At 32.9% G+C, this 26,701-nt stretch overlaps 1 protein-coding gene across 5 annotated transcripts in view; it reads left to right on the top strand.

The window, feature by feature from the left end:
- Positions 1-26,701, top strand: part of ANKS1B (ankyrin repeat and sterile alpha motif domain containing 1B) — an 857,966-nt gene that overhangs the window by 131,190 nt on the left and 700,075 nt on the right. For all 5 annotated transcript variants that reach the window (XM_010989991.3, XM_010989990.3, XM_031462969.2 and 2 more), the window contains exons 5-8: positions 7,313-7,388; positions 8,899-9,000; positions 12,082-12,195; positions 13,151-13,317. In XM_010989991.3, the coding sequence (XP_010988293.3) occupies positions 7,313-7,388; positions 8,899-9,000; positions 12,082-12,195; positions 13,151-13,317 (459 nt within the window). The remainder of the gene's footprint in view (positions 1-7,312; positions 7,389-8,898; positions 9,001-12,081; positions 12,196-13,150; positions 13,318-26,701) is intronic.

The raw sequence follows: 26,701 nt of genomic DNA, 5'->3' as shown, positions 1-26,701 counted from the left end.
TGTTTCCTCCTCCTCTTATACGGACACCAGTCTCATCGACTTAAGACCTCATTTAACCTTAATTACTTCTTTAAAGACCCTATCATCAACTGTAGTCATATTGAGGTTTAGGGCCTCAATTTTGAATTTGGGGGGGACATAAACATTTGGTCCATGTTATAGATGCCTTCAGTCTATTTTCAACAAAGCAGCCAGAGTGATCCCATTATATGAAATCAAGTTATATTACTTTTTTATTTTTCTCAAAAACCTTCAGTGGTATTCCATCTCACTCAGATAAAAAGCCCAAACTCCTTACAGTGACTGACAGGGTCTAATCTGACCTGGTCTGACTCTCTCTCTGAAGCTACCTCCTGCTGCTCTTTGCCATTTTTCACTTAGCTTAAGCCACAGTGGCCTCCTTGCTTTTGCTAGAACACATTGTGTGTGCTCCTGCCTCAAGGCCTTTGCCTTACCAACCTACATGACTTCCTCCTCTATTTTCTTCAGGTATCTGCTCAAATGTCACCTTAATAGGAGGCCATCCCTGACCTATCTCACTCACCACCCCAGTAACTCCTTTTCCTTCCCCTTTGCTGAATCACAGCTTCCCTATCAGAACACCATATCCCTTCCAGCCTTCTCAGGATGGGCTACCTGGCACATGCTACACCAACAAAAATTTTGTTCCCTACCCTCATGGAATTGAAAGCCTGGTCAGGAAGACAGAAAATAAACACTTAAACTAACAAAAATTACAAATTGTAGTAAGTGCTATCAAGGAAACAAACTGGTTCTTGTGATTGAGAATGAAGGATGGGGGAAGCCTCTCTTAGGAGATGGCATTTAAAAGGTGCTAGTTCAGAGAAGTGAGAGATTAAGCCATGGAAACAGATGGGTTTACGAGAAGGAAACTCTAGGGAGAAACTGAATAAAGAATATTCAGGGAGTTTCTGAAAAAGAAGTCTGTAAAAAATCAGTTATAAGAGGAATGCCAAGACAGTACAATTACATATAATCAATTCATCCATTCACCATGTATTTATGGAGTGCCTGCTCTGTACCAGGCATTGTCTACTGTGTGCCAGGATATGGCAGTAGTAAAATAGACAAAGATTTTGCCTGCAAAAGGGAAGAGGCTGTTTCATAAAGCGTGGAGTAAGGAAAAGTGAGATATGGGATAAGAACTTGAAGTCATAGCAGGTTCACAGAAAATTTCTTTGGTGGTTTGTTTTGGTAGATAGTGAAAAAGTGTGTATTTCTATGGAGAGTGGAAGGACCAATGAAGAGACTGAAATTGAAAGCGTAAGAGAAGTGGTGAGATACTTCATGAGCAAAACTCAGGAAGCAGAAAGTGATAGAATAAAGAGCACAACTGGAAGATTAGCTTTAAGGAGGGGAATGGGTATTTCTTCTGAAACAGAGTGAAGGAAGACAGGAAAGGTAAAGAGAGTGGCTAGAAGTCCCTAGTTAAATAGGAGGAGAGGTCTTTCAAATAGGAAAAATGGTATTTCTGAATTTTTTGAAGGCATATATTCCTCTTATGCCATTTATCCCCAGTCTAAACCTTCACATAATGTTTTTCTAGGTTCTTGTTTTGGGACAGCCTTCTCTGGACACATTCCAATCTGTCAATATTCCTGTGAAAGTTTAGTATCCACACTTGAACACAGTACTCTAGATACAGTCTGAGCTAAAGTAGGATACAAAAGAACTGTTGCCTCTCAAGTTTTTTAGACATCATTTATTGGTTTACAAAGGCTAGAATGTTCTTATCTTTTCAGTTCTTACCTTTTATCCAAGAGATGCCTGCATGGTTAATTGGTACCAGCCAGGGCATCAGGGGTTGTTACCTCTGAGTTAAATGCCATTATCATTGGCTTTTCTTTTTCCTCCATCAAGGTTATTTTTACTCACTGATCGTTACTTCTTGCAGTGGTAGTGGGTCTTGTTTCCCTTGTGTACTCTGCTACTTGTGCTATTTTCTTCTGACTATCACCAAAGTCCTGTTTTATATCTTGTCATCATTGTTCTATTTATTTTCTCCTTTAATAAAGAATTGGTGTTCCTTTATCTGGTTATTCTCTTTTGCAAGCTTCAGAAGGGCTATGGTCAGAGTGTTAAATTTGGAAGGGGGAACCAGCAGGCAAGCTCTGACATCTTCACATCCCCTTTCTCTCTGCTATTTTAACACTCTGGTGGAATACATATCCCCAGAGTCATTTTAAAACATCTAGAAATTCTGGCTATCATGGAAATACATACAGCCAAAAACAAAAAGAAAGCTAAAACCCAGGGATTAAAACAGGAAAGTCCTCTTCTCTCCTTTCCCCCTTCCCTACCGCTTGTTTTGTTTTTCTCAGCTTTGGTGCTGCTGAGTCTTAACTTTAATAGACATTGCCAGTCAATGAGAGAGTTTTTTTTTGCTTTCATCAGCAATTCATCATTAAGATATATATCATTTCAGTTATTCTCACTCAGCCATTTTCATCACTAATTGTGTTTGGAGTTTTTTTTTTTTTTCTTTCCTGAAAGGTGCTGAGATGTTGTGAGTGCTTCATATCTATTTACTGGATAAATTTTGAAGGGTTATTATATTATCAGCTGCATAATTGTCTATTTGGAAATTATGTTTATTTTAAATGATTAATTTTTTTTTAAATGGAGAAATTTGATCTGTTGAAAAAGCTGGCCCCAAATTTAGTTTCACTCATTTTAGTGTTATTTATCTGTATACATTCTCCTTGCTTGTAGAATGTTTTGGACTAAGTATTATTTTATGTAAACACAGCTTTTCAAAGTTTGGCCAGTTATGGATTGTGGATTTGGGGTGGAGTTCTGGGATGAATAGAATGATACTAATTTGAATGAGAGTAGTAGACACTGACTCAAGGTAGGGAGTGATAAATTGTAGAATATTATGAAATTAACCTATTTATTTGAAAAGGAAAAGTCCATAGATTTGATACATTTAAATTTTATACTATTTGTGATAATACTGTCATAGCAATAAATAGTTGCTAGTTCCACTGTTTACCTTAAGTTTATGAGAACAATCTATTCCATTTTGACGATTCTGATGTTCTCTTACCAAAGAAGTTAATTACATCAATCTTGGATTTAGAAAAATTGACTGATTTTTCCAGGCCAAAAATATGTTTATCATCTAACCTTTTCTAATTTGATTCAAGGAGTCAGTGTCTCCTTAGCCATTGTATGGAAACACTAGTTCTATTTAACATAGTATTTTTATCTTGAAATAATGGAGACATATGTATGTAATTTGAAAATATTTACACATATATAATATATATGTTAAATGAATGTTATGCAATATTATATGTTACATAAATATTACATATATGTAATTAAAATATAGTTTTAAAAATAGGTTTTCTAATACCTTTTTTAGTAACAATAATAAAGATAATTTTTGCATTACTTTATAGGTTAATGAAACACTTCAAAAATCTTATTTGTTGTATATATATCTTATTTAACCATCCCAATAACCATATTCAGTTTTTAAAATTTTCCTCATTTCCAGAGTATGAATGAAATATTAAGTGCTTTTCTTAAAATTATTTAGCTACCCAAAGCCAGTCTGCCACTGAAACCCTCCAGGTCCTCTCCATCAACTTCCTCCAGAAGGAGAATTGTTTATTTATGGTGGAGGTTTTATGTTTTGACTGCCTGCAGTAATCCATTTCAGTGTGTACAGTGCTCATTCTTCTGTGTCAGAGTATCTGGGAATCCAAATTAGATTTATGTTAATTATTCTCTTTAGTCACCTCACCAATAGTTCTTGCTTCTGAGATCCTTCTTTCTGAATTGAATCCTACTGAAGTTCTTTCAGTAAGGATCTACAATAACTACTCATTTTTTAGTCTGTCTGAAAATGTCTTTGTTTTGCCCTCAATCTAAGAAGATAGTTTGGCTGGATATAGCATGCTATGTTGGCATTTATTTTCTTTTGACACATGAAGATGTTATACTTTTTTTCTGGTTTTATTGTTTATGCTGAGAAGTCAGCTGTGACCTAATTATTAATTATTTTTAGATTTTTTTTCTCAGGATATTTTAAAGATACTCTCTTTATTTTAGGTGTTCTATGGTTTCACTGTGATATGTGCAGGAAGTTTTTGTTTTGTTTTGTTTTGTTTTTTTCATTTATCTTGCTTGGTATTTCTAGAATTGAGATTTAGTATCTCACTAATTCTGAAAAGTTCTTAGTGATTGACTATTACTTACCTCTCTCATCTCCTTCTAGAGCTCTTATTAGATATGTCTCAAATCTTCTTACTTATTCTATCCTGTCTTTCACATTTTCAATATCTTGTTTCTTTGAATTGTATTATGTACTTTAAAAAAATCTACCATCCTGTTCAATACTTTTTTTCCAGCTGTATCTTACCTGTTATTAAACCTATCTATTTAAAATATGTTTTCCAGAAGTGCTGTCTAATTCATTTTCACATCTGGTCAGTTTTGATAGGACTCTTGCTCTTTAGTTATATTTGATATCTTCTTTTAGATCTTTCATCTTATTGATCATATATATATATTTTATATTCTATAGCTGATCATTCTAGTATGTGAAGTTTTTATAGATCTTATTACTTTTTTGTTTCTACTATTTCTTACTCATAGTGACTAATTTTCTTTCTTGTTCAGTTTTTTCTAATTTTGAATTTGTGTTTCTTAGAGCTTTAACTGTTAGAATTCTTGGAACCCTGAGTTTAAAGTGTATTTTTTTAGAGAGGATTTATATAGAGGACTTATATATGCTTCTGCTAAGCATTTATATTTGTCTCTGGTACAACAAACCTAGAATCACTTTATTCTACATTTTTTAGCTTTGTGGGGCACAGAGATTGTGTTAATTTTTGCCCCAAACCCATGTGAGGGCAGAATTGTGGCTAGGAATTCTAAGGGAGGCAGGATTTATTTCTGTCATTCTAATCTACCAAGAGCTAAGACCTAGACAGACATCCTTACTTTCTCTCTCTATGCAGCAAATTTTTACATCATGTTTTTAATTTTTTTTTTAATGAAGACTGTTGTTCTTTAGGGAGTTTAGATTTTTGCAGAAGTCCTCAATATATTCTCTTAGTTTGCTTGACCTTCAGACCTTGCCTCCTGCCCTGTTCCCACTCCCACCTTCAGTGGCTGGTTAAAGCCCAGGTACTAATCTATCAGGAATTGGCAGATTCCCTGAAACAAGTTCTTGTTTCAGTGTTCAACCCCTGGATTTATACTTTCTGTCCCTCTTTCCCTTCCCCAGGCTCTGAGGAATTCTGTTACTTTTCCTTTTCATCCCTACATTTAAAATATCATTTAGTTTTTCAGAATTTTAAGATGTTTTTGTAGGAAGGGTTTTTGTAACAAAAGTCCAAACATTTATGAAAATTTTAAGGAAGTCAAATTAGTAACAAGAAAGTTGGTTGAAAAACGCAGAATGAGAGTGAGAAGAATTGGATTATTTCAAGGAATATTTTTCAGGGAGTGAAAATAATAAAGTACATCTGCCCCACACTGAAATATTATTTTAAGGAACTGAATAAGTTTCTACAACTTCATTTTCCTTCTACACAGTGCTATATATATATATATAAATTATTTTCATTTCCATTTTTAATAATATCTATACATATTATACCAGGCAAATTATAAATCCAAGTGCATTTCAGTTATGCCTTTTTGAAGATAAATTCAGGTCACATTGATAGATCGTCAGTGTTTCTTAAGTCTCCTCAACTGTTTATTTATAGACCACTTTAAACTGGGTTAATTATACAATAGGATTTTATTAATAAAAAAGTTTTTACATTATATATTATATAGTGATATTTCTTTTCTGTATTGAGATTAAAATCCCACATTAGAGATCACAGTACAAGGGGATGAAGGTGCCATAATGACACTGTTCATGTTAGCACATACACACACATGCACATGTACACACTGAGGACCTGATAGATGTTTTGAAATTTTTGAGAGAAAAAGAAGTAAAATTTTAAAAACCCTATCATTTGTATAGCTTGAAAAGTTTCTGCTTTGAAATCTTCCTTGATCTTCCTCAAGGCAGAAACCAATCTCTCTCTGCACTAGTCACAGATTCTTCCCTTCCATGCTATGTTCCTTCTTCCCTCTACCTTTTGCCATCAAAATAATTCTTAAATGTCTAAATTTTCAAGGCTCATTTTGCCAGGCATTGGGGCTACCATGACAAAAAAGTAGATGTGGTCAACATTTTCACTAAACTTAAAATTTATTAAGGGTGATAGACAACCACATGATTTTATTATGTGGTACTATAAGTGCTATGATGAGGGAAGCTATAGATTGATGTGGAACACACAGAAAAAGCACTAGACTTCAGGGGCCAGTGATATCGTTCTGAATGAAATTATATTTAAGTTAAGATTTGACATATAGTATAGGTCAGTAGTTCTCAATTGTATTACCTATAACCTCAGTACTACCTGGAAACTTGTTAGAAATAGAAATTCTTGGGCTACTGAATCAGAACCACTCAGGGTGGGGCCTAGAAATCTGGTCAGCAAGCTCTCTGGGTGACTCTGATTCATGCTGAAGATTGAGAGCTAATGGTATAAGTGATCGTGAGATAAAGAGGGCTGGCTAGGAGTTCTATCCTGCCAGGCAGAGGGACCAGCTTTTGAGATCCTTAGGGAATAAAACAGAGAATGATACTAATATTAAAAAGTTCAGTATGCCCGGAGCATAAGGCAGAAAGTCTGGGGAGAGTTGGGATGGGCAACAGAGGATATGGGAAGGAAAGCAAGGAAAAGATTGTCCAGGTTTTGTAAGCTACACTGAATTGTTTAGATTTCATTTACTGTAAACATTCATTTTACATCTGTCTCCTTAAATAGAATGTAAATGTACAAGGGCCAGGATCCTATTACCATACTTCAGGACACCCCTCGGCTATTCCTGGTGTATAGTTGGTATTTAAGAAATGCATACTGAGTTGAATGAACTCACTGGATACTCTCACAAGCCTCATGAGCTAGGCATTACTACTCTTACTTTATACTTGAGCATAACCAAGGCTAAGAGAAGGTGAGTGGCTTACCAACATAACAAGGTCAAATGGCTAAATAGAAGAAGCAGAGTTGTTTCACAAACTTAAGCTTTTGGATTTTATGTCTAGAATCTCTATTTTGTTTTATACTACCTTTCTGTCAGAGAGTGCTAAGATTACAGAGAATACATATGAATACATAAAAAGACAGAATTTTTTTTAACCTGTAAGCATTCCTAATGCAATTGTGCTTCTTTTTCTTTCTTTCTTTCTTTTTTTTTCCAGACAGAAAAGGGGAGCGCACTTCATGAAGCAGCTTTGTTTGGAAAGGTGGATGTTGTTCGAGTTCTGTTGGAAACAGGTAACTAACATGTATTTCCATGGAGCTTATCTTTCCAGTTACCATTTATGTTTCAGGTAGACAAAGGAAAATGAGACAATTCCCCACCTCCCCCAGTCATCCTTACTTCTTGCCTTCTAAAGAAGGCAAATTGCAGGTATGTATTCATACTATGTAGAGTTAAGCCTCAGTGTTTAGGGGAAAAAAAACTGACATAAATGTGCACCTTCCTTTACACAATAGATACTTTAATAAAAAGCTCTTGGAAATTGCAATTTTATATATTTAAATTTTATGAAAATATATTAGAGAAACTACCAAAAGAAAAAGGAATCTCTGTCTTATATAAGAGGGAGGAATTGATTCCTGTGAAATTATGACAATTGCTTGGTTTATTAAAGAATGTACTACTTTCCCTAGGTTTTTATACTGTGAACTATAGTAAAAAAAAATTAGGGTTTCCTGTTCTTAAGGTAAATTCTACTTCTAGTTACTTCATCAATTGAATAGCTATTGTTTGTTAGCTGCAGTGATTTAAAGGGAACCTTTTAGAGGAAAAGCTTTGAAGGAACAATAAAATAGGCTTATTTGTCTTCATATATGTATTATGATTGAAATGAAAGAAAATTGGAATGGAGGTCAGATTTTTTCTTAAGATCAAAAGGCACGGATACAAATTGATGCTTAAATAATTAATGTGAGTCTTTTGTGTTATAGGCTATATTTAATGTTTATTTTCGTCAGTAAAAATATTAAATGAAAAATATTGGCAGACTATTGCATTGTGATTATGCTATACAAAGTTAAAATTTCATGTATATTTAACTTTGTTATGTAACACAGTGATATAATAATTAAGGCAACCAATTAAATATGTGCTGGTAACACATTTCCGTATAAATTTAAGCAAATACTTAATTTTGCTGTAATAAACTAACTTTTGAGGCCAGATCCTGAAAACTGGCATTGTTTGTAGTTAGATATTTAGGAAGTTTATAAACTTTTTATTATTTGTAACATTAAAATAAACTCCTTAGTACAATAAATATTTTCAGAATTAAATAATTCCAAAGGTATTTCAGTTACATACTTAAAGAAGTTCACTCACCAGATGTTTGATGAGTATTGCTGACATTGAGTATAACCTTGCATAAATAAGTATGAAATATGTGACTTTGTATTTGGACAAGCAGTACTTGGACAATAGTTCAAAATAATCCTTTTTCAACTTTTGTGAATACTCAAATATTCTAAGACTGTTCTTAGAAAAAGCAATCTTAATGATTGGGTCAGTGCCCTTTAAGTGTTAATTCATCATCAAGAATGTTCCTAATCATTTGTGGCAGTAGACTCCTACTTTCTTTCTTACTAAGATCGTGTGTACGTGTGTGTGTGTAGGGCTTAATTCAAAAAAGAATCACCTTCAGTGCTTGGTCTGTATACTTTTGAATTTAGAGCAGTTGTGTATTGCCACTGTCTTCTGATGACACTCCACTTGTGCACATCTAGTGGGTTTTTCCTTTTCTTTCAGGAATTGATGCCAACATAAAGGATAGCTTAGGTAGAACTGTCTTAGACATTCTGAAAGAACATCCATCTCAGAAATCTCTCCAGATTGCAACTCTCTTACAAGGTAAACAATATGGAATGATGGATGAGTTTCTCTTACAGTTAGATTAAGTTAAAACTACCTAGTTTTCTCTTGGGTTTTGAGTTAATGTTTACTTTTGAATGAATTTATGATTTGCATTTTTTTCTGGTAGAGTTTTAAATTCAGTAGTAATTAATACCTTTTAAAGTTTTATTTCTGTTTTTCAGCTATGTAGTATTTTTTTAAAAGCTGAAGTATTTTTTCTCTCACTTGACATTAAAACGTCTTTTTAAACCCATGTGATAAATGTGTAGTTAAGAACTTGAAGGAAATAGGGCTGCAAAGTGATGATGATGAAGTATTATCTGACATTTGAATAATGCTTTAAGAGTTTTCAGGGATTTTCTATTATTTTGTCTGATTTCTATAACTGTGTGGTAGGTAAGTCAGATACCATTATTCTCCCTTTTTACCTGTGAGGGAAACTGAAGCCCCAAGAACCTAAGTGACTTGCTCAAACTCATATACCCTATTCTGAGTGTTAGAGCTGGTGCATAAATGCTGGGTTGACAACAATAAAATTGTACTTAGCTGAAAGAATACAGATTATTTCCTCCCAAATCCAGTAGTACAAGATAATTCAGTCTTGCCAGCCTTTGGTTTATTGATAAAGGTCATTTAAGTCCATTTGTAGTTAGTTGCAGTTATTAGGTTTATTGAAGTTTGGACAGCCATCTAGGTATTACTTTTTCATTTCAGAATTACATACTTCCCTATTTGATCTAAAACTTAAAAAAAAATTTAGACTTACATGCTTTATCTTTCTGCTTGATGATTAGGCCTGTTATGTAGCATATTGCCTTAAACCCCAGGTGCTTGTTTTTTCCTGTGTAGTTAGCCCTTACACTGTTCAGTGGGGATTATCTCCTGCAGTTGTTACGGATTGGCCATGACTGTAACAGAGGGATCAATTTCATTGGATATCAGTTGAGAAGCTGAAGAATAGCTTTGTCCTGCAGGGAGATAGATGAATTAAAACCAAGTTGGGCAGGAGACATTTAGATACAAGAGTCAACAGAGGCCTAAGAGGGGAAAAGAATAGATGCTCTACAGGAGGTCATTATGTTCTTTTCTCCATTTCCAAAGCCTCTCAGGGAGGTTCAAGCCCCTACAATTTTCTTGTCAATAAAGAAGTTAATTGCAAGTGCATATAGAGATAAATCAGAGAAGAATACAAGTATGGCTGTTCATATTAATTCAAATTAAAATCAAATTGAATGAAAGTTGAAAAATAAAAAAGTGGTAGACAATATTTTAAAAAATCTTTTTCCTCTAGGTACTTTGTATTTCATATTGCATTTTGCCTTTAACAGAGCTTTAAAAAAAACTGAGACTTGTGCATAACATGTCTTTTGGGAGAAGCAAAATAAATATCATCTATTTAAAAGGGGGCATGACATAATTACAAACATTTTAAACATACTGTATTGGCCCAACGTAAATGGAAATGTTATCACGTAGGAGTAACTCTCTGTGTTCTCTTAAATGGTCAAGGTTCCTTAGATATGCTGATTTATGATGGAGTATTTGAGACTTCTTTGAATTTTTAAAATTATTGTCAAATCATCTACGTTCTTTGCCTTCCTGGTTTTCAAGTCATAGGTACATTTAAAATCTTATGAAAAGTTTATTATTGCAATACAGTCAATTTGTTGTAGATAAAATTACTATTTGTATCATGGAGGAGGATTCAATTTACATAATTACTGCATGGGTCAAAATTTTAATGATAGAGCGCCATAAGTTGCTTTCTTTTCCTAGTAGAATTTGTCTAGTAGAATTGCCCTTAGGTAGAAACTATGTGGATGGTATGAGGACACAAGTAGCATGACAGCACAGTTTCCTAACTTGTTTTCAAGGAAAAAGTTCTTTCTGAATAATGACATGCAAGTAAAAGATACCTATAGGCAGAAATCTTGATTTAAGACAGAGGCTACAAACTAGCCACTGTGGGCTGAATAACAGATATGTTTTGTTTAGATCACATATTTTTGGTTCACACTGTGTTTTTGAAAAAACTGAATTAGCTTTTGGCTTTTAAAAATCTAGGATTTCAGCTAGCACTCCAGAGTTTTGGTTTCTCAAAAAATGCAAGCTTTCGTTTTACTTCATTACCAAACTTTAGATGGGGCACCAGCTCTCTGATTAACCAGGCTCTGCAGGTTTTCTGTTCTTTCTGTAACACTGAGGCTGAATGTTCGTTGACATTTATCCCTGCATTCACATGCTGTTTACTTTATGATTAAGAGAAAAGTGAGATGCTTCCTATATCTATCTGACTTTGCCACTTATTAGCTGTGTGAACATGGCCACGTTAATAATCCTTATGCTTTAGTTGTCATCTTTAAAACTGAGACAGTAATAGTGCCTGTGTCATAGTTTTGTGAAGATTAAATTAGTTAATTTTTATTAAATACTGAGAATACTGCTGGGTGCATAGTAAGCAATATATAAGTTTTAGTTGCTATTAACTATTATTATTATGTCCTCATCAAAATTGGAAAAATGAAAGATAGGCTGAGTGTGGGACATTGCTTCAAGAATAATGGAAAAGAACATTTCTTTGTTGAAATCAAGTTCAATCTGCAATTATGCTTACAAGATTGCAACACCATTATAAAATAAACTTATCCCACTTCATTCATTTATGTTACCTTACTAGTTGCTGTCTTCATCTGAATTTGACGTCCCTGTTTAGGGATCAGTTGTATTCAAAGCATCATTCAGAGAGTTTTAAACCTTCAGGTAGAATATATTTAAGGAAACCAAGGATGTTGTTGTATCTTCAACAGGTAACTTTATTTTTAAGGAAAGAATGTGACAAAAGTTTAGTTTTCAGAAAAAGCGTTCATGAGTCTCTTCTAAAATATCTTTTTTGTTTTAATTAAAAAGCTTTAAATCAATAGCTCATCATGAAGTTCTTTCAGTTTGTTTGATTTTTTGAAGTTCTTTGAAAAATTTAGGATATGAAGAAATAAATGAAAAAGTGACCATCAAAAATAAAAACAAAGTTTTTAAAATAAATTAATTCAAGTATGTAATTTCAAAAACTTATACACACAGAATATTTAGAAGGTGTGGGAAGATCAACAATCCTTGAAGAGCAAGTACAGGAAGATACCACACAGGAAACACATATTTCATCTCCTGTTGAGTCTCCTTCCCAAAAGACCAAAAGTGAGTAGCTAATTATAAAGCCCTTGAAATGATACTAGACTTTTATGTACAAATTTGTCCTATATGTACAAAAAAGCTCATACTTTGAAATTTCAAGTCTAATAAGTTATATCTTATATTTTATATTTTATCTATTTATTCTGTTAACACTTACTGAGTTCTTGCTATTTGTCAGGCACTACCCTTGGTCCTGCAATACAGTGGTGGGTAAAGGAGATAGCCGTGCCTGTCATGGTGAAGTTTACGTGGAGTGGATATTTCACAGTTGACTTTTTTTCTAAAATATGTTTTAATATAGAATAAAAAACACTTAGATCTGGATTGTAACTGCTGGAACTTTTTTTAGAATAAATCATAGGTATAAAGTTCCTTTTTGAGAATGATTAGAAAAAAATGAATATTTGAATGCAATGTATAAAATATTCATGTTGACAGATTATGCATATTATGTATCTGTTCCTTCTGTTATCCCTTTATAGCATAATTTATTAATTATATAATTATTTGTTTAATTAGGTTCTACTGTTTCTTTTTATTGAACCTAGGAAGTGGGCTCCCAGCATCCTTTCAAATTTGTTAATGAATTGTGAATGAATTCTGTTAGTGAAGTATAATGCTCCTAAAAGACTATTGAAAATTAAAGGCTATAATAAATGAATCTTTAGGAATTGTAATTCCCAATGCTTTTATGTACAACATACATGTAAACCTTCAATACTCATTTCCATTTTGAGAAAGAATAAAAACAGGCAAAATAGGAATTTCTCTTTGTCTTTTAACATTATGGTACTAATTATGATTTAATACCTTACTTTCAGCACAATAAATTTTCTGACAACTTAATCCTATTTGCCATATTTTGAGTTTTAGTACTATACTAGGTATATTTTATTATTTAACATGAAGTTTAACCATGTTCTTTCTTAAAATTTCTGAAAAAATTTACTCTGTACAGGTGAAACCGTGACTGGAGAATTATCAAAACTCTTGGATGAAATAAAGCTCTGTCAAGAAAAGGATTATTCTTTTGAAGATTTGTGCCACACAATATCAGATCACTACTTAGATAATTTGAGCAAGATTTCAGAGGAAGAACTTGGGAAAAATGGAAGCCAGAGTGTAGTAAGTAAGGGGGGAAAGAAGACAGTGTGTCTGTCTTTGCCAGTTCATTGTGTACCTGAGAGGCATGGGATTTGTGCGTTATTCTACCTTCAGATTCAGCCAGTGTCAGTCAAATGGCAAGCTCTCTGTTGCCCTTTCCCTGGTATTCATTGGTGTTTCATTCTCACTGCATGTGTAGGGAAAAAAATGCTTTGATAAGTCACTTATAGTTCGTGACGATCTCACTAGTGTTAGACCCTCGTAACACATGAATTCATAGTTTCTTTGATTATGTTCTTTGAGTTTTACTGGGAGTAATGATATTGGTTTCCAGAGAAATTAGAAAACCTTCCTTTTATCTCTTTTCCCTATTTCCTCTGTAATCTGAGTCTAACCCCATCTTGAAGAAGAAAGACAAAGCTGAGCCATGACTGTATACTTCCTCAGTCACTCCGTAAGTCGTAGTAAGAGAGAGACATTGTAGAAAGTTTGACCTGCATATTTTTATAATCTCATGCAAATCCCAGTGGATTTGCGTGCAACCTACAAGCTCAGAATCTAAATCATGAATTAGAGATTCTTGCTCATTTGGGTTTTTATACTAACACTGTAGCAAGAAAAACTGTAGAGAATCAATCAGTTTAAAATCGAGATTTGTATTCCTGTCTTCTGTCTTATAGAGAAAGAATTTATAGGATGCACCAGTATTTAAGGAAATACATTATTATGATATGAAACCTTTTCTCACTTTTAGAATTTATTTTATTATAGAAAACATTATGATTTTTTCAAAAGCCAATAATAGAATGGATTGTGTTAAGTATGTCATTTTATTTATGAAAGCTAAAAAAGTAACTGCTAAGTATATCAACTGTTATGAGAACATTTACTTCATTTAGTTATTTAATGTGAGCTGTGACACTGTTTCCCAGGATAGTACTTGCTAGTCTAGTTCCATGGCTAGTCTTACCCTCTAGGCCTGTTTTTTTGTTTTGTTTTGTTTTGTTTTTTCTTTTTTTACTGCACTGTTTTTTGTAAAACATCACATTTTTGACTATAATAAAATCTCTTTATGAATAATTATGATTAATTATATATATACTGAAAAAGTACTTACAGGTTTTACCAAATGAAATTTTTATATTGATGAAATATTTACTGTAGTAACTTTAATGTCAGGACAAAACTCCCTGTTAAAAAAATTAAAAACAGGTATATGCTAACTCCAGATTACAAACTAGTTATATTTCAACACTTCCTTGAAAGTTGGTTAGAATTTAAAATATATTTATCCTATATAAACAATACATGGTATTTAGGTTCATTTCTAAAGATTTCTCTGAAGTGGTTGCTTCTAGCCCTCTACTTCTTAACTCACAGATTTTCTGAAAGCCTTAAGTTTCTAAACTAGTGATTTCTAAAATTTTTTTTTGTGGTATGTACTAGTACTAAACAAATTTTGAGCAAACATCTCAAATGTAGTTATGTATTATATATATATATAATATATATATATAAATAATAACTATATATATATAAAACTATTCTAAGAATATATGCTATGAATTATGAGACATATACTCTAAAAGAATTCAAGTAAGGAGGATAAAAAATAGGTATAAAGTAGAAAGTCTAAGTTTTTTCTTTTACTCAGTCAGTATCTTCTACACCCTGTACACTCTGCTTGAGGACCATAATTCAAGTTTATAGCTTTTGGGTAGTGATGACAGGGACTTTTGGCATTGATAGGGTGACATAATTTGGGAAAACAATGGCCAAACATTTTTTGTAAGTCAAAGACTATATTGTGATAGAAGCAAGGGAGAAATTAATGCTCAAAAGTTGACCTTAAGTTCAAAATTCAAGCTCATATTTTCATACAAACAATCATTCTTTGTTTCTGTGACAAACCTTTACATTGTGTTCTTTGAAAATATTATCATATAAAATATTAAAGGTTACATGAGGCAGAAAAGCAGAGGATACATGTGAGTAAGAGCAAGCAGTTCTATTTATCTGGAAGAATGAAGTTTATAGAGGAGGAAGATAAGAGATAAGATTAGAAGATAGGTTGAGGTCAGGCCATGGATGATTTTGAATGTCAGGCTGACAATTTTGGTATTTATTTTTTAGGAAATGAGAAAAATCTAAAGGATTTTGGACAGATAAAAGACATTATTGGACATAGCCTTTCAGAAGATTAATCTGATAGAAACTTGTTATTGAATATTTTAAAAGTAATGCAATTTCTTTGACCCTTCTCTGTAGCCCATGTTTTATTTGAGTTCATTCTTGTTTTGTTAAATATCTCTATCTATTCATCCAAAATGTTTTTCTAGAGTTTTTAAAAATGAATTATCCTCTCAAAGTATGCAAAAATTTTGATCAAATTCTTATAGGGCACGAAATGTAGATGGTCATTACCATGTTGTAAGCTATAGGATTTATAATACCAATAATGAGATGCAGTTCCTGACTTCAAGGAGTTCAAAATTTCTAAGCCAGGAAATCTTCAATCACAGTGTGCAGACAAGTCTAACATAGGAACAACAAATACATATTATAAAAGCTGACATTTATTAGGTGCTTGCTATTTGCTGTTCTAATGCTTTATATAATTTAAGCCACCTAATCCACACAGGAATACTAACAATGGAGTCCTAGATTTGGGAAATGGTTCAGCTGGTGAATGGCAGATTCAGGATTCAAATTCAGAGCCAATGTCATTAATTTCCAACTACTTTTCTCATAATAAACTACCCTGTGACCAAAGGAATTTTTTTTTTAAAGGACAGATAAGTGATTTATAGGTATTCCTTGAAATCTTCATGTAGTAGAGAGAGATTAAGCTGCAACCTGGAGAAAGGGGAGATGTTCTTTGCACTAGTATTGGAATGAATGAATGAATGGTAGAGGATTCCAGCCTTCATAAACAATGTGCAAAAGTTTAGAGATGAGACATAGCATTTATTATGAGGAGAATGGTTTACCATGAGAGTTGGTTTTGAAAAGTAGTGGGATATTAAGTTGGATATGTAATGATAATATTTAACACTGATGGAGCACTTTTATTTATATTAACTGATTTAATCCTCACAAAACCCTATGAGGTAGGTCGTATTATTCCTCCCATTTTACAGATAAGAAAACGGAGGCACAGAGAACTTTTATGACTTTCCCAAGTTTACATGGTAAGTACCAGTGCCAGGATCTGAGCACAGGCAGTCTGGGGTTAGAGCTATATCCCTTCCTACTCAACTATTTTGTTAGAGAACAGGGACAGATAGTTAGATTTGGGAAGCTAGCCAGAAGTTTAATATTGATGCTGAAGAGGCTAAATTCTTTTGAGTATGGGAGTTTTTTTCATGAAGGTGACTATTTTAGAAGTTAAATGTGGTAACTGTATGTCGGGAGGAGGGGCGGGGGAGACTCAAACAATGACTCTCAGCAATGATTATACATTAAACTTATCTGGAAAGACTTCAAAAAATAATGACACCCTCAGGTACCATGGCAGACCAACTAAATCAGACTTGTTTTGGGTGACTCTGAGCATTGTTCTTTTAAAAAGCTTATTGTAACATGCACATTATTGGTCTGGAGGACCAAAAATGTGCTAGGATGTTACTGAGGTAATTCAGGCCTGAGATTATGAGTCTGAACTGAAGTCTTGATAACAGCGTAAAAATACAGTGTTTTAGATCTAAATAAATCTCATAAGTCTTCTAGTACCCAGCCTAACTCCCCCACTCTGCAGTGTAAGAGCTCTCTTGAATTAAGGAAGTTTTCAGTTTATCATTAAGGAAAATTCCAACTATAGTCCTAAATTACAGTTATTTCTGTATTATAGTGGAATGTTAAATGTGGAAAACATTTTTGTTTGTTTATTATTTATGTTACTAACTGTAGGACGGGCATTTGGATTCAGTTAAAATTTAATTTTAGATGATGGAAAACATCCAACTTGTTCATTGTAATATGACAAATAATTCCAAAAGTAATTTAGAAGAAATCAAAATGTAAGGAAAATATGTTTTATAGCATTCATGTTATTAATAAATATATTTTACATATTAATGATTTGGCTTGAATTTGGGGAATTACTTTAATTATTCTTAGTCAGTTTAGCTTTTTTCTTCCAATAGAGGGCACTCTAATTCAGTAATTTAAAATATGAGATCAGCCATCTTATGTAAGAACTTTTGTTTTTGAATTGGAGGTTTTAGTTTTATTAAAATATTTGCCTTAAGGTGGTAGTTTAAACAATTTTACTAAAATAAGTTAATTAAAATTAAATTCTTGTTATGATTGAATGTATTTGATAAAGTTTTACATTTAATGTGAAGGCGAGCTCAAGTTAAAATTACATTTTCTCTTTCTTAAATTTTAATTCAAAAGTCAAGTCTGTTTTAAATGCTTTTATTATATGCATATAGACTCATTTTCTAAGTTGAATTAAGGTATTACATAATCTAGAATGTAAATTTTGAAGAAATAGAAATATCTTTACATTCTTTACCAACCCCTCAAATTTAGGTTTTTGTAGGATATAAAATAATCTGAAAAAAATTTTTCTATTCTCTTCATTTGTTTTTCCAAGTCTTATATTCAGCTTTTCCTTCATGTGTGTAAACAATGTATACAACTCTTAATTAAATGTGAACACACTATGCCTTAGAGAAATTTGATGATAATGTGAAGATCATCAGAACAGATTTCAGAATTTAGGTTTCAGGAAAGCATTTTTTAAAGATATAAAATACAAAAGGCATTATTGCCTCATTAGCCTATGTCCCTAATAAATAAATAAGAGAAACAACAGGGATGAAATGCATTATATATTTTTTTCTCCTGAGGGAAAACCTAGATACAAACAGCATCTAAGGATTATTGTTTGAAAGGGATTGTTTTGGCAGGTTTTGTGCAATTCTACCCATCTAGTACATCTCTCTTTTTTTATTTATGTGTGGAGACTTGCAGGTTGAATTTTTATAATTTTTTTTTTATTGAAGTGTAGTCGATTTACAGTGTTGTATTGGTTTCTGGTGTACATCATAGTGATTCAGTTATACATACACATATATATTCCTTTTCATATTCTTTTTCATTATAGGCCATTACAATGTATTGAATATAGTTCCATGTGCTATAAGTAGAACCTTGTTGTTTATCTATTTTATATATAGTATTAAGTATTTGCAAATCCCAAACTCCCCATGTATCCCTCCCCTCCCTCTTTCCCCTCTGATAACCATAAGTTTGTTTTCTATGTCTGTGAGTCTTTCTGTTTTGTAAATAAGTTCATTTGTGTCTTTTTTTAGGTTCTACATATAAGTGATATTGTATGGTATTAGTACATCTCTTTTATGTTATTTTACTTTCTGTCCAGTGTAAAATCCTTAACTACATGTAAGCCTTATGAAGTATGAGCTATTTTATTCAGTATTTCAAGATTTCAAGGTTTACTTCTCAGTTTTTAATACCAAGCTTCTATAAATTGCATGAAAGCACTCTTGGGACAGGGGTGGAGTTTTCTATAGGAAATTTTAGTGCCAAAATTTTTTAAGTCCTAACGGTCAGTAGAATCCAAGTAGGTTGCCTAAAATCCAAATGACATTTCTGATACAAAGTTTATGTTCAAACATATTCTAACACAATTCTAGCTAGAGCTTAATGTCAGGAGTGTATCAATTTCAGAATTGTGAGAGACTTAGTGGCTATCTCATCCAGTTTCCGTCAGACTCAGAGTACTTTGGGAAATGAATTTTCTGAAACATAAATACAGAGTTCTTCTTACAGGATTGTAATTGATTCTGATTCTTTAGCATATATGAATTTTTTAAATGGTGGCGCTAAATCTTAAGTAGTGGTAACTATTATTTTTTATTGGGAATATAGTATTCAAAGGGATATTTCTAACTTTAATAATTCATATCTTATGTAGTTAAACAAATATTTTGGAAGTGATGACTCAAGTCTGCTGTGTATTAAGTCCAGGTTTAGATTGTCCTAACAGATATCCCAGGATTTAGGGGATGCATAAACTCTGTTGATCTATATTATTTTGAAACTGATATCATTAACCATATATATACTATATGTATATGCAAGGAAAAATTCAGAATCAGAATGGTAAGATTTTTATTTATTCTCACCCTAGGAAGAAACTTTGTACCTATAGTGAATCTAAGAAGATTCTAGAGATAAATGGCTACCTAAATAAAAGAATCATTCTTCTGAATTTCAGACAGAATTGCTTTTACCTTTCATGTTGCATCTCTTTGCTCTGTTTTGTCTTGTAGGTTTATACATTTTTTATACTACTTTTATAGACTCCTTGATTGTAGTATCTGTATTTCATTGACCTCTTTAATCACATCCTGCCTAGCACAATGCCTTGCATTTAGTGGTCTCTCAATGAAAGTTCATTGAGTGAATAAATGCATAAAAAGGCAGATACTGCATGTGAGGCCACAAGTTCTTATAAATAAACCATCATCATTGAGAAACATGTTTAATTATTTGGAGGTGGGTTACAGAGTCCAATGACAGGTTTTTTCCATCAAGCATGGAGTCTCAACCATCCTTCTGAGAGAGTCAACTTAGTCTAGCAGTTAAGAGGAGCTTGAGAGTAATTCAGGCTTGGGTTTGCATCCTTATTCTGCCATTTATTAATAGGGTGACTTTTGGAAGATACTTGATCTTGTCAAGCATTAGTTTAGTCATTAGTTAAAAAAAATTTAATATGGCTTTCTGTTGGTCACAGAAAAAGCTATTCTCTTTTGTGTTGCTGAAAACATGCCATCTTGATTTTTATGTTTCATAGACTATCCAGCTTCGTCTAGACTTCCCAGTAATAATTCAGTGTCAACATGGATAGGATTTTGCTATTGAAATGCTAAATAAATGTTCCGTTCTTGGACTGGTCATTGTTAATATTTCACTTAGAAAAAAACAATTACCTATTATAATCAGGTCTGCACGTGTTAGAGAGGAATAGCAAATGGCAAGTAATTGAACTTACATGAAAAATTACCTCAATAAACTGAAATTCTTGGCTCAAAATAAAAACAATTCAATAGGAGTTAATATAAAATCCCAAATTAGATTCCTAAAAATTCAGTGATATAAGATGGGAGAGGTTTCATTTGGGGGAGTAGTTCATGCAAAAAGTTCTGGGGTGTTTCAATAACCACAACTGCAGTGCGAATCAACAGTGAAATGTGGCTGCTGAAAATCAATAATTGTGAAGCTGTGATCTCTGATCCATTTATTAAGTACCAAGTTTTAACTAAGTTCTAACTAAATTTTAACTAAGTTCTGGGTAATTTTGGGGAGGGCTAATTAGGTTGGTTTATTTATTTTAATGGATGTACTGGGGATTGAACCCAGGACCTTGTGCATGCTAAGCACGTGCTCTACCACTGAGCTGTATACCCTCCCCAGGTTTTGTTTTCCTCAGTGTGGAAATCAAGAGTAAAATAACTTGGCCAGGGTTATAGAACTACCAAAAGATAAAGCTGCTATTTGAACTTAGGTCCGATATTTTACAAGGTCATGATTCTAACCGTTAGGTCAGTCTGTCTGTCATTAGTGTATTACACATTGACCTACCCTTACCTTTTCATCATTCCTAGCATTTTGTAGGTTCACACTCTTACTACTTTTCACTTGAATTATTACAAGAGCCTCTTACCTCGTCTGTCTGCTTCTAGTCTTCTCTCTTCGTTTGCTCCAATTTATTCTTCATATTGTTGCCAAATCAACATGCCTTAAGTGCAGTTCTGATTATTTCACTCTCCTCAAAGCTAGAACTGGTCCTCACTACACAAATTGAATACAGAATTTTAACCCTGGCCTTCAAGGCCCTCCATGTTCTAGCTTCATCATATATTTCCAGCTTCCTTCCGTTAATGTCCTAAATTAAATGTTCTGGTAAGATGAATTGAGTCTGTCTTTCCTTGTTTCTGCTTGTGTTCACAGTATTTTATCCATATATAATTCTTTTCCCTATTGTCTTTACTTATTGAAAACCATCCTTCTCAAAACCTTTTTTGATCCTCCTATTTAGAGACAGCTATTTGGATCAGATATCATTATATTTTATTTACAAATCTATTTTGTAAATTTCATAGTATGCTGTGTAGTATTTGTGCATGAATCTTATTTTTTGGCTTTGCTTGTAAGCCCTTTGATGACAGGGGAAATACTGATCTTTTTGTGTGAGTGTTTAGATCTGTAGCATAGTTCTTACTCACATGCTTAATAAAATTTGTTGGATTGATATGATAGGCAATGGACTCCAAAAAGTCTGCTTAATAGCCAAATTTAGGTGTGGACAATGGGAAGTGCTCTAAGATGGAGTCTTTTTTAATCTCAGAAGAACTTCCTCTGTTGGTTGATGGTTCAAATAATGAATGCCTCACCACTTGTTTTGAAGATGAAATGAAATATCCAGTTAAACTATATTATAAACTTCCTCAGAGCATAGAATTGCTAACATCTTAGGTCAAGTCATATCTTTCTTACGTAGTAATGTATGTCTTTCACTAATAACAAGGAGATCTTACATTGTAAATACTATGTTTGATTCCTGATAACATATAAAAAGAAATCTACTATAAGACTATGGGAACATGTATCTCATTTATATTTTTTCAAATTCTTCAATTCTGTGGTAAACCTTCTTTTGAGTTCATTGCTTTTATTCTTTCTGTGTAAGTTGAGAGGGCCTATTTTTGAAGCAGTTTTTTCACTTATCATAAAGGAAACAGGGTTAAGCCAACATCCTGGGGTTTTTCTCCTAATCGTTAATGATTCTTGCTGATTGTGGTGTGCTCAACTGATGCATAGTATTATTGTGTGCACATTTTAAAATGTGTTTGACACTAAAATATCTCTTAGTATTATTAGCATTCTGTTAAGGTATCCAAAGACAGTAAACTCCCTTCCTAGTTAAACTTTTATATATTTGAATTTTATGAAGTTTGTGAAGTGATCGCTTTATCTACTCTGCAGGTATAACATCAGCTAGTCTTTGCTCTGATACTTTCATTCTCTCTGATCTCTCTCTGTAAAATCTAACTTGAATCTAATCTTCTTAACAGAAGAACTGAGCTATTATGATTTCCCTGAGAATCTATACTTTACATTTAGGAGTTAGTTGTAATGTTTTGTTGAAAATTTGATAACAATTCAGCTTTCTTCTAACCTTGTTTTCCAGATAATGATAAAGTTAATTTTTGACAACTCTCAGTTGCATGTCACATTTACCGTATTCATTTGCCATAATGCACCTAATTTGAAATTCCATTTCATTATGGACATTTGAGAATTATTGATTCTGTTTTGGAGTAAAGGCCTTGGATGGTCTGCCATTATAAAAGAATCCCATTTTGCTTCCTAATGCGAAAGGAAATCAGTCTAGAGCTTGAGCTTAAAGAGACATGTCAGTGGCAATAATCACTTATCTCTGTGTTCAGGGAAATGTTTTTCACCTTGTAGAGCAAATTAATTCTAATAGAGTACTGGACTAGTAACCAAGAAAAAATTACTGAAATTGCTCACACTTCCAACACATTTTATCATAACACCATTTGGAATATGACTACTGAATATTGGAATCAATTCAGCTTCTAACAGCTGAAGAATTAGATTTCTCTATGATACAATCAAAGTCAATAACAGTAGATGGAAAAGATACTTTGTGACCTGCTTCAATCTCATGCTTAGAATTTTTAAATTGGCTGGTATTATTTTCACTTGCTTTTGCTAGAATTTTTATTTCTTCCATCTATGCTTTTAAAGCTCACATGTTTTGGTTGCTTACAGCTTTATAGCAGTTCCATTTAGTTGATAGTGGCCAGCCTATGCTATCAAACAGTTAATAGTGAGAAATAAAGTCTTAATTTGGAGAAAGAATGAGGTAGTCAAGAAGATGAATTTGATGGGGAATGAAAGGTTCTAAAATGAACAAAAATAATTAACCAGTGAGAAGTGTATATTACATTAGTAAAATGGAAATTGTTTGTCCCCCAAATAAATGAGATAAACATTGGCATGTTATATCTTTTCCTGTAATCATCCATTCTGTGTTGCTGAAATAAGTTTGTTTTAGCTTTGAAGAAGATTTTCTTTTTGCTCTATGATCCTGCATTTACTTAGCCTAGTGCCATTTCCCTAAACATTTAAAGTATCTATATTGTCATAGTTATTATCATCAGCTTCACTAACTTAGTGAGTCCCCACATTAAAGAATTTTACTAATTTCTTAAATTACATGTATTTGTAACTTAGAGTAACATTACAGTGTACAGGAGTCTTGAACTCAGACTTGTTTGTAAAAAGTCTTTTTCACCTCAACCTACTGAATCAGATTGTCTGGAGGTAGATTATTTAAAATAAGCTCCTTAGGTGATTCTTATGCTCCATAGTTTGTGGATACTATGCTGAAATAGTTTTTAAATGTTGGTTTCTTAGGTAGTCAACTACTCAGACCCATTTTCTTCTTACCCACATGGATCTCAGATGAAAAATGATCTGAACTTAATTTGCCTTTGCCTTCTTTCTTTTTGCTCCTATGAATGCAAATTTAATTGGTTATCAAGGCAAAATGATTAACCTTTTAAGGATTGCTTTTTCTATTTTTGTGAAAAATGCCATTGGAATTTTGATAGGGATTGCATTGAGTCTATAAATGGCTTTGGATAGTATGGAACTTTTGACAATATTAATTCTCCTGACCCATGAACGCAGAATATCTTTCCATTTGATTTGTGTCTTCTTCAACATTTTCCATCTAAGGCTTGTAGTTTTCAGTTTATAGATGTTTCACCTCCTTGGTTACTAAGAACTGAATTGTTTTTGATACTATTGTGAACAGGATAGTTTTCTTTATTTCTTTCTCAGATGTTTTGTGTTAGTGTATAGAAAGGCAACTGATTTCTCTATGTTGGTTTTGTATCCTGCAACCTGTAGCAACCTGGTGATCTCTCTTCTTATTGTTAGTATTTTCCTTACCTGGCTCCCCTTTTTTCTCACAGGTTTTCTGCTCCTTAGTGAGCATTCTCTTCCATAGAGAGGAAACTGGTCTTTTAGCTCAGATAGCAACTCAGTGTTATATATATTCAAATCTACAACTCTATCTTCAACTTCTCATTGCTCTCCAGTTCTGTGATATAACTGCCAGCAAGACTTCTTTCTACAGACATCCCACTGTCATTTCAAACTCAACCTGTCAAAATGTAAACTAATCATCTTCTTCCTCGAATCTCTACCTATTTCCATTTCTCATCTTTCTTTCAGTAGTAGAACAGTTGTTTCATTCTTCCCGGACAAAAGCTTTGATATTATGTTTGGTTCTTCCAATTTCTTTCATTCTCCTGGACTATTAGAGAGTTTCCCTTTGTTTAGTCACATCATCTTTGTTTGACCCCACTTAACTTTCCAGGAACAGCCTCATTTCTTTATTCACTTGAAGTTTTACAATAAAACTCTGGAAGAATTGTCTCTTGTTGCTCTTCCCAATATCTCTCCTCTATTTTCTCTTAAAACCAGTCCTATCAGGCTTTCCCCCTTCACCAGGTGCCAGAACTGCATTGTTGAGGTGTCCAGTGACTTCCACATTGCTAATTCCAATAGACATTTCTTAATCCTTGTCTTATGTGATCTTTGAGGATCATTTGACAATGTCGATTCTGCTTTCCTCTTTCACATGCACACTTTCTTCACTTGACTTCCTAGATGCACATTCTCCTGGTTTTCTTCCTATTTAACTGACTACTCCTTTTCCGTCTTTACTAATTCTTCCTCATTTCCCTAACTAAGTGTTCAGAGCTCAGTCCCTGGAGATGTTTCTTTTTTGTCTGTACTGAATTTCTTGGCCAGGCATGCTGATCAGTCTGACAGCTTTAAAAACCTAGTACAATAAAATCCTATATTTATATCTACAGCTTGAATGTGCTTTTGGACTCCAAATTCTTTCATTTAATTGTCTATTTGACATCTTCACTCATGTCTAATATCGTTTTCAAATTTAGCAGGAATAAAACTGAAGTTCTGCATTTCTACCTCAAACCTGCTGTGCCCTCAGTTTTCCCATTTTAATAAATAGTAACTCTGTTCTCTCTCCCCCCACCAATATACCCTATTCTTTTGTCATTTACCTACACTTTTTGCAGGTATTTCTTCCACAGTGTTTTTACTCATTCTCTTTCATTCTTCTGTTGTTCCTGTTGGTTTAGATCCTTTTCATCTTCAAGGTGTAGTTCAAGTTTTTCTTTCTCTTCATAGTAACCTCCTTACTCCAGTTCAGACCAGTTTTTTTTCTTTGAACCGATGGAGAATCTCAGAAGAGAATTAGGAACTATTAAAAAATGAAATGGAAATTCTAGAATTGAAAGGTGTATCATATACTAAAGAAAAAGCAGACGTTCAAATGAATTTATAATCTTTATACTATTCAATAACACAATTTAACAACAAATTAGTCTTAATTTTAAAGAATATTACATATGAAACAGGAAGTTGCATGAAACTGTTCTGCCACAATGTCTGACTGGGGCTTAAAATGAAGGGCAAAGACATATTTTAATTATTATAAAATCTTTATTATAGTTCATGACAACGAAGTATAAATGGTAAGCATTCACATAGTGTTTGACCTTGCAAATGGTGAGTGCTCAATAAATATTTCTTATAGGATAAAAATGATTTTTACTCATATTATTAATAACATTAATAAGGTTCCAATATAAAAAATTCTAAGTTATATATAAAGGTATATTGTGAAAGGATATTACAGTAAGAAAATATTATTTACTAATAAATTAGTGTAATATAATATGAAATATAAATATATATTACAGTATTTTATGTTCTCAAGAAGCTTGACTGTACATCCAAAAAAACTAAAATGATAGCATTTTGGAACTCTCTGTACCTTCTGCTTGGTTTTACTGTGAACCTAAAACTGCTCTAAAAAATGAAGTGTACTTTTAAAAAATGATAGCCTTTTGTTTTAAAGCTGATCCATTTTTCTGTATTGCTTCCATTCATTCAGTTAGTAAATATTTATTTTACCTCTACTATGAACCAGCTACTGTTTTAGGGCAGATAAAAAGTGAACAATGAATTTTTCTTATTCTCAGAAGCTTAGAATTTGGCAGAGAAAGCAGACATATTAACCAAATAACAGAAATACAGGGTGATAAAATATTTTACCAAACAATCCAGTAAATGATAGTATGAAGTGTTGTGGAAAGTGGGGAAGAGGAACTATTCATATTTATAGCCACAGAATCTAATATGTTGCCTGATACATTGTAGTTATTCAATAAAAAAGTGTGTTGAAAAAATAGCTGTGAAAATCAAAAGATAATTCTGTCCTGTTTGAATACACTGTGGG

Source organism: Camelus dromedarius, chromosome 11 (assembly GCF_036321535.1).
Source record: "Camelus dromedarius isolate mCamDro1 chromosome 11, mCamDro1.pat, whole genome shotgun sequence".
NCBI classification, from domain to species: domain Eukaryota; kingdom Metazoa; phylum Chordata; class Mammalia; order Artiodactyla; family Camelidae; genus Camelus; species Camelus dromedarius.
This window is presented reverse-complemented; position numbering and strand designations above follow the sequence as displayed.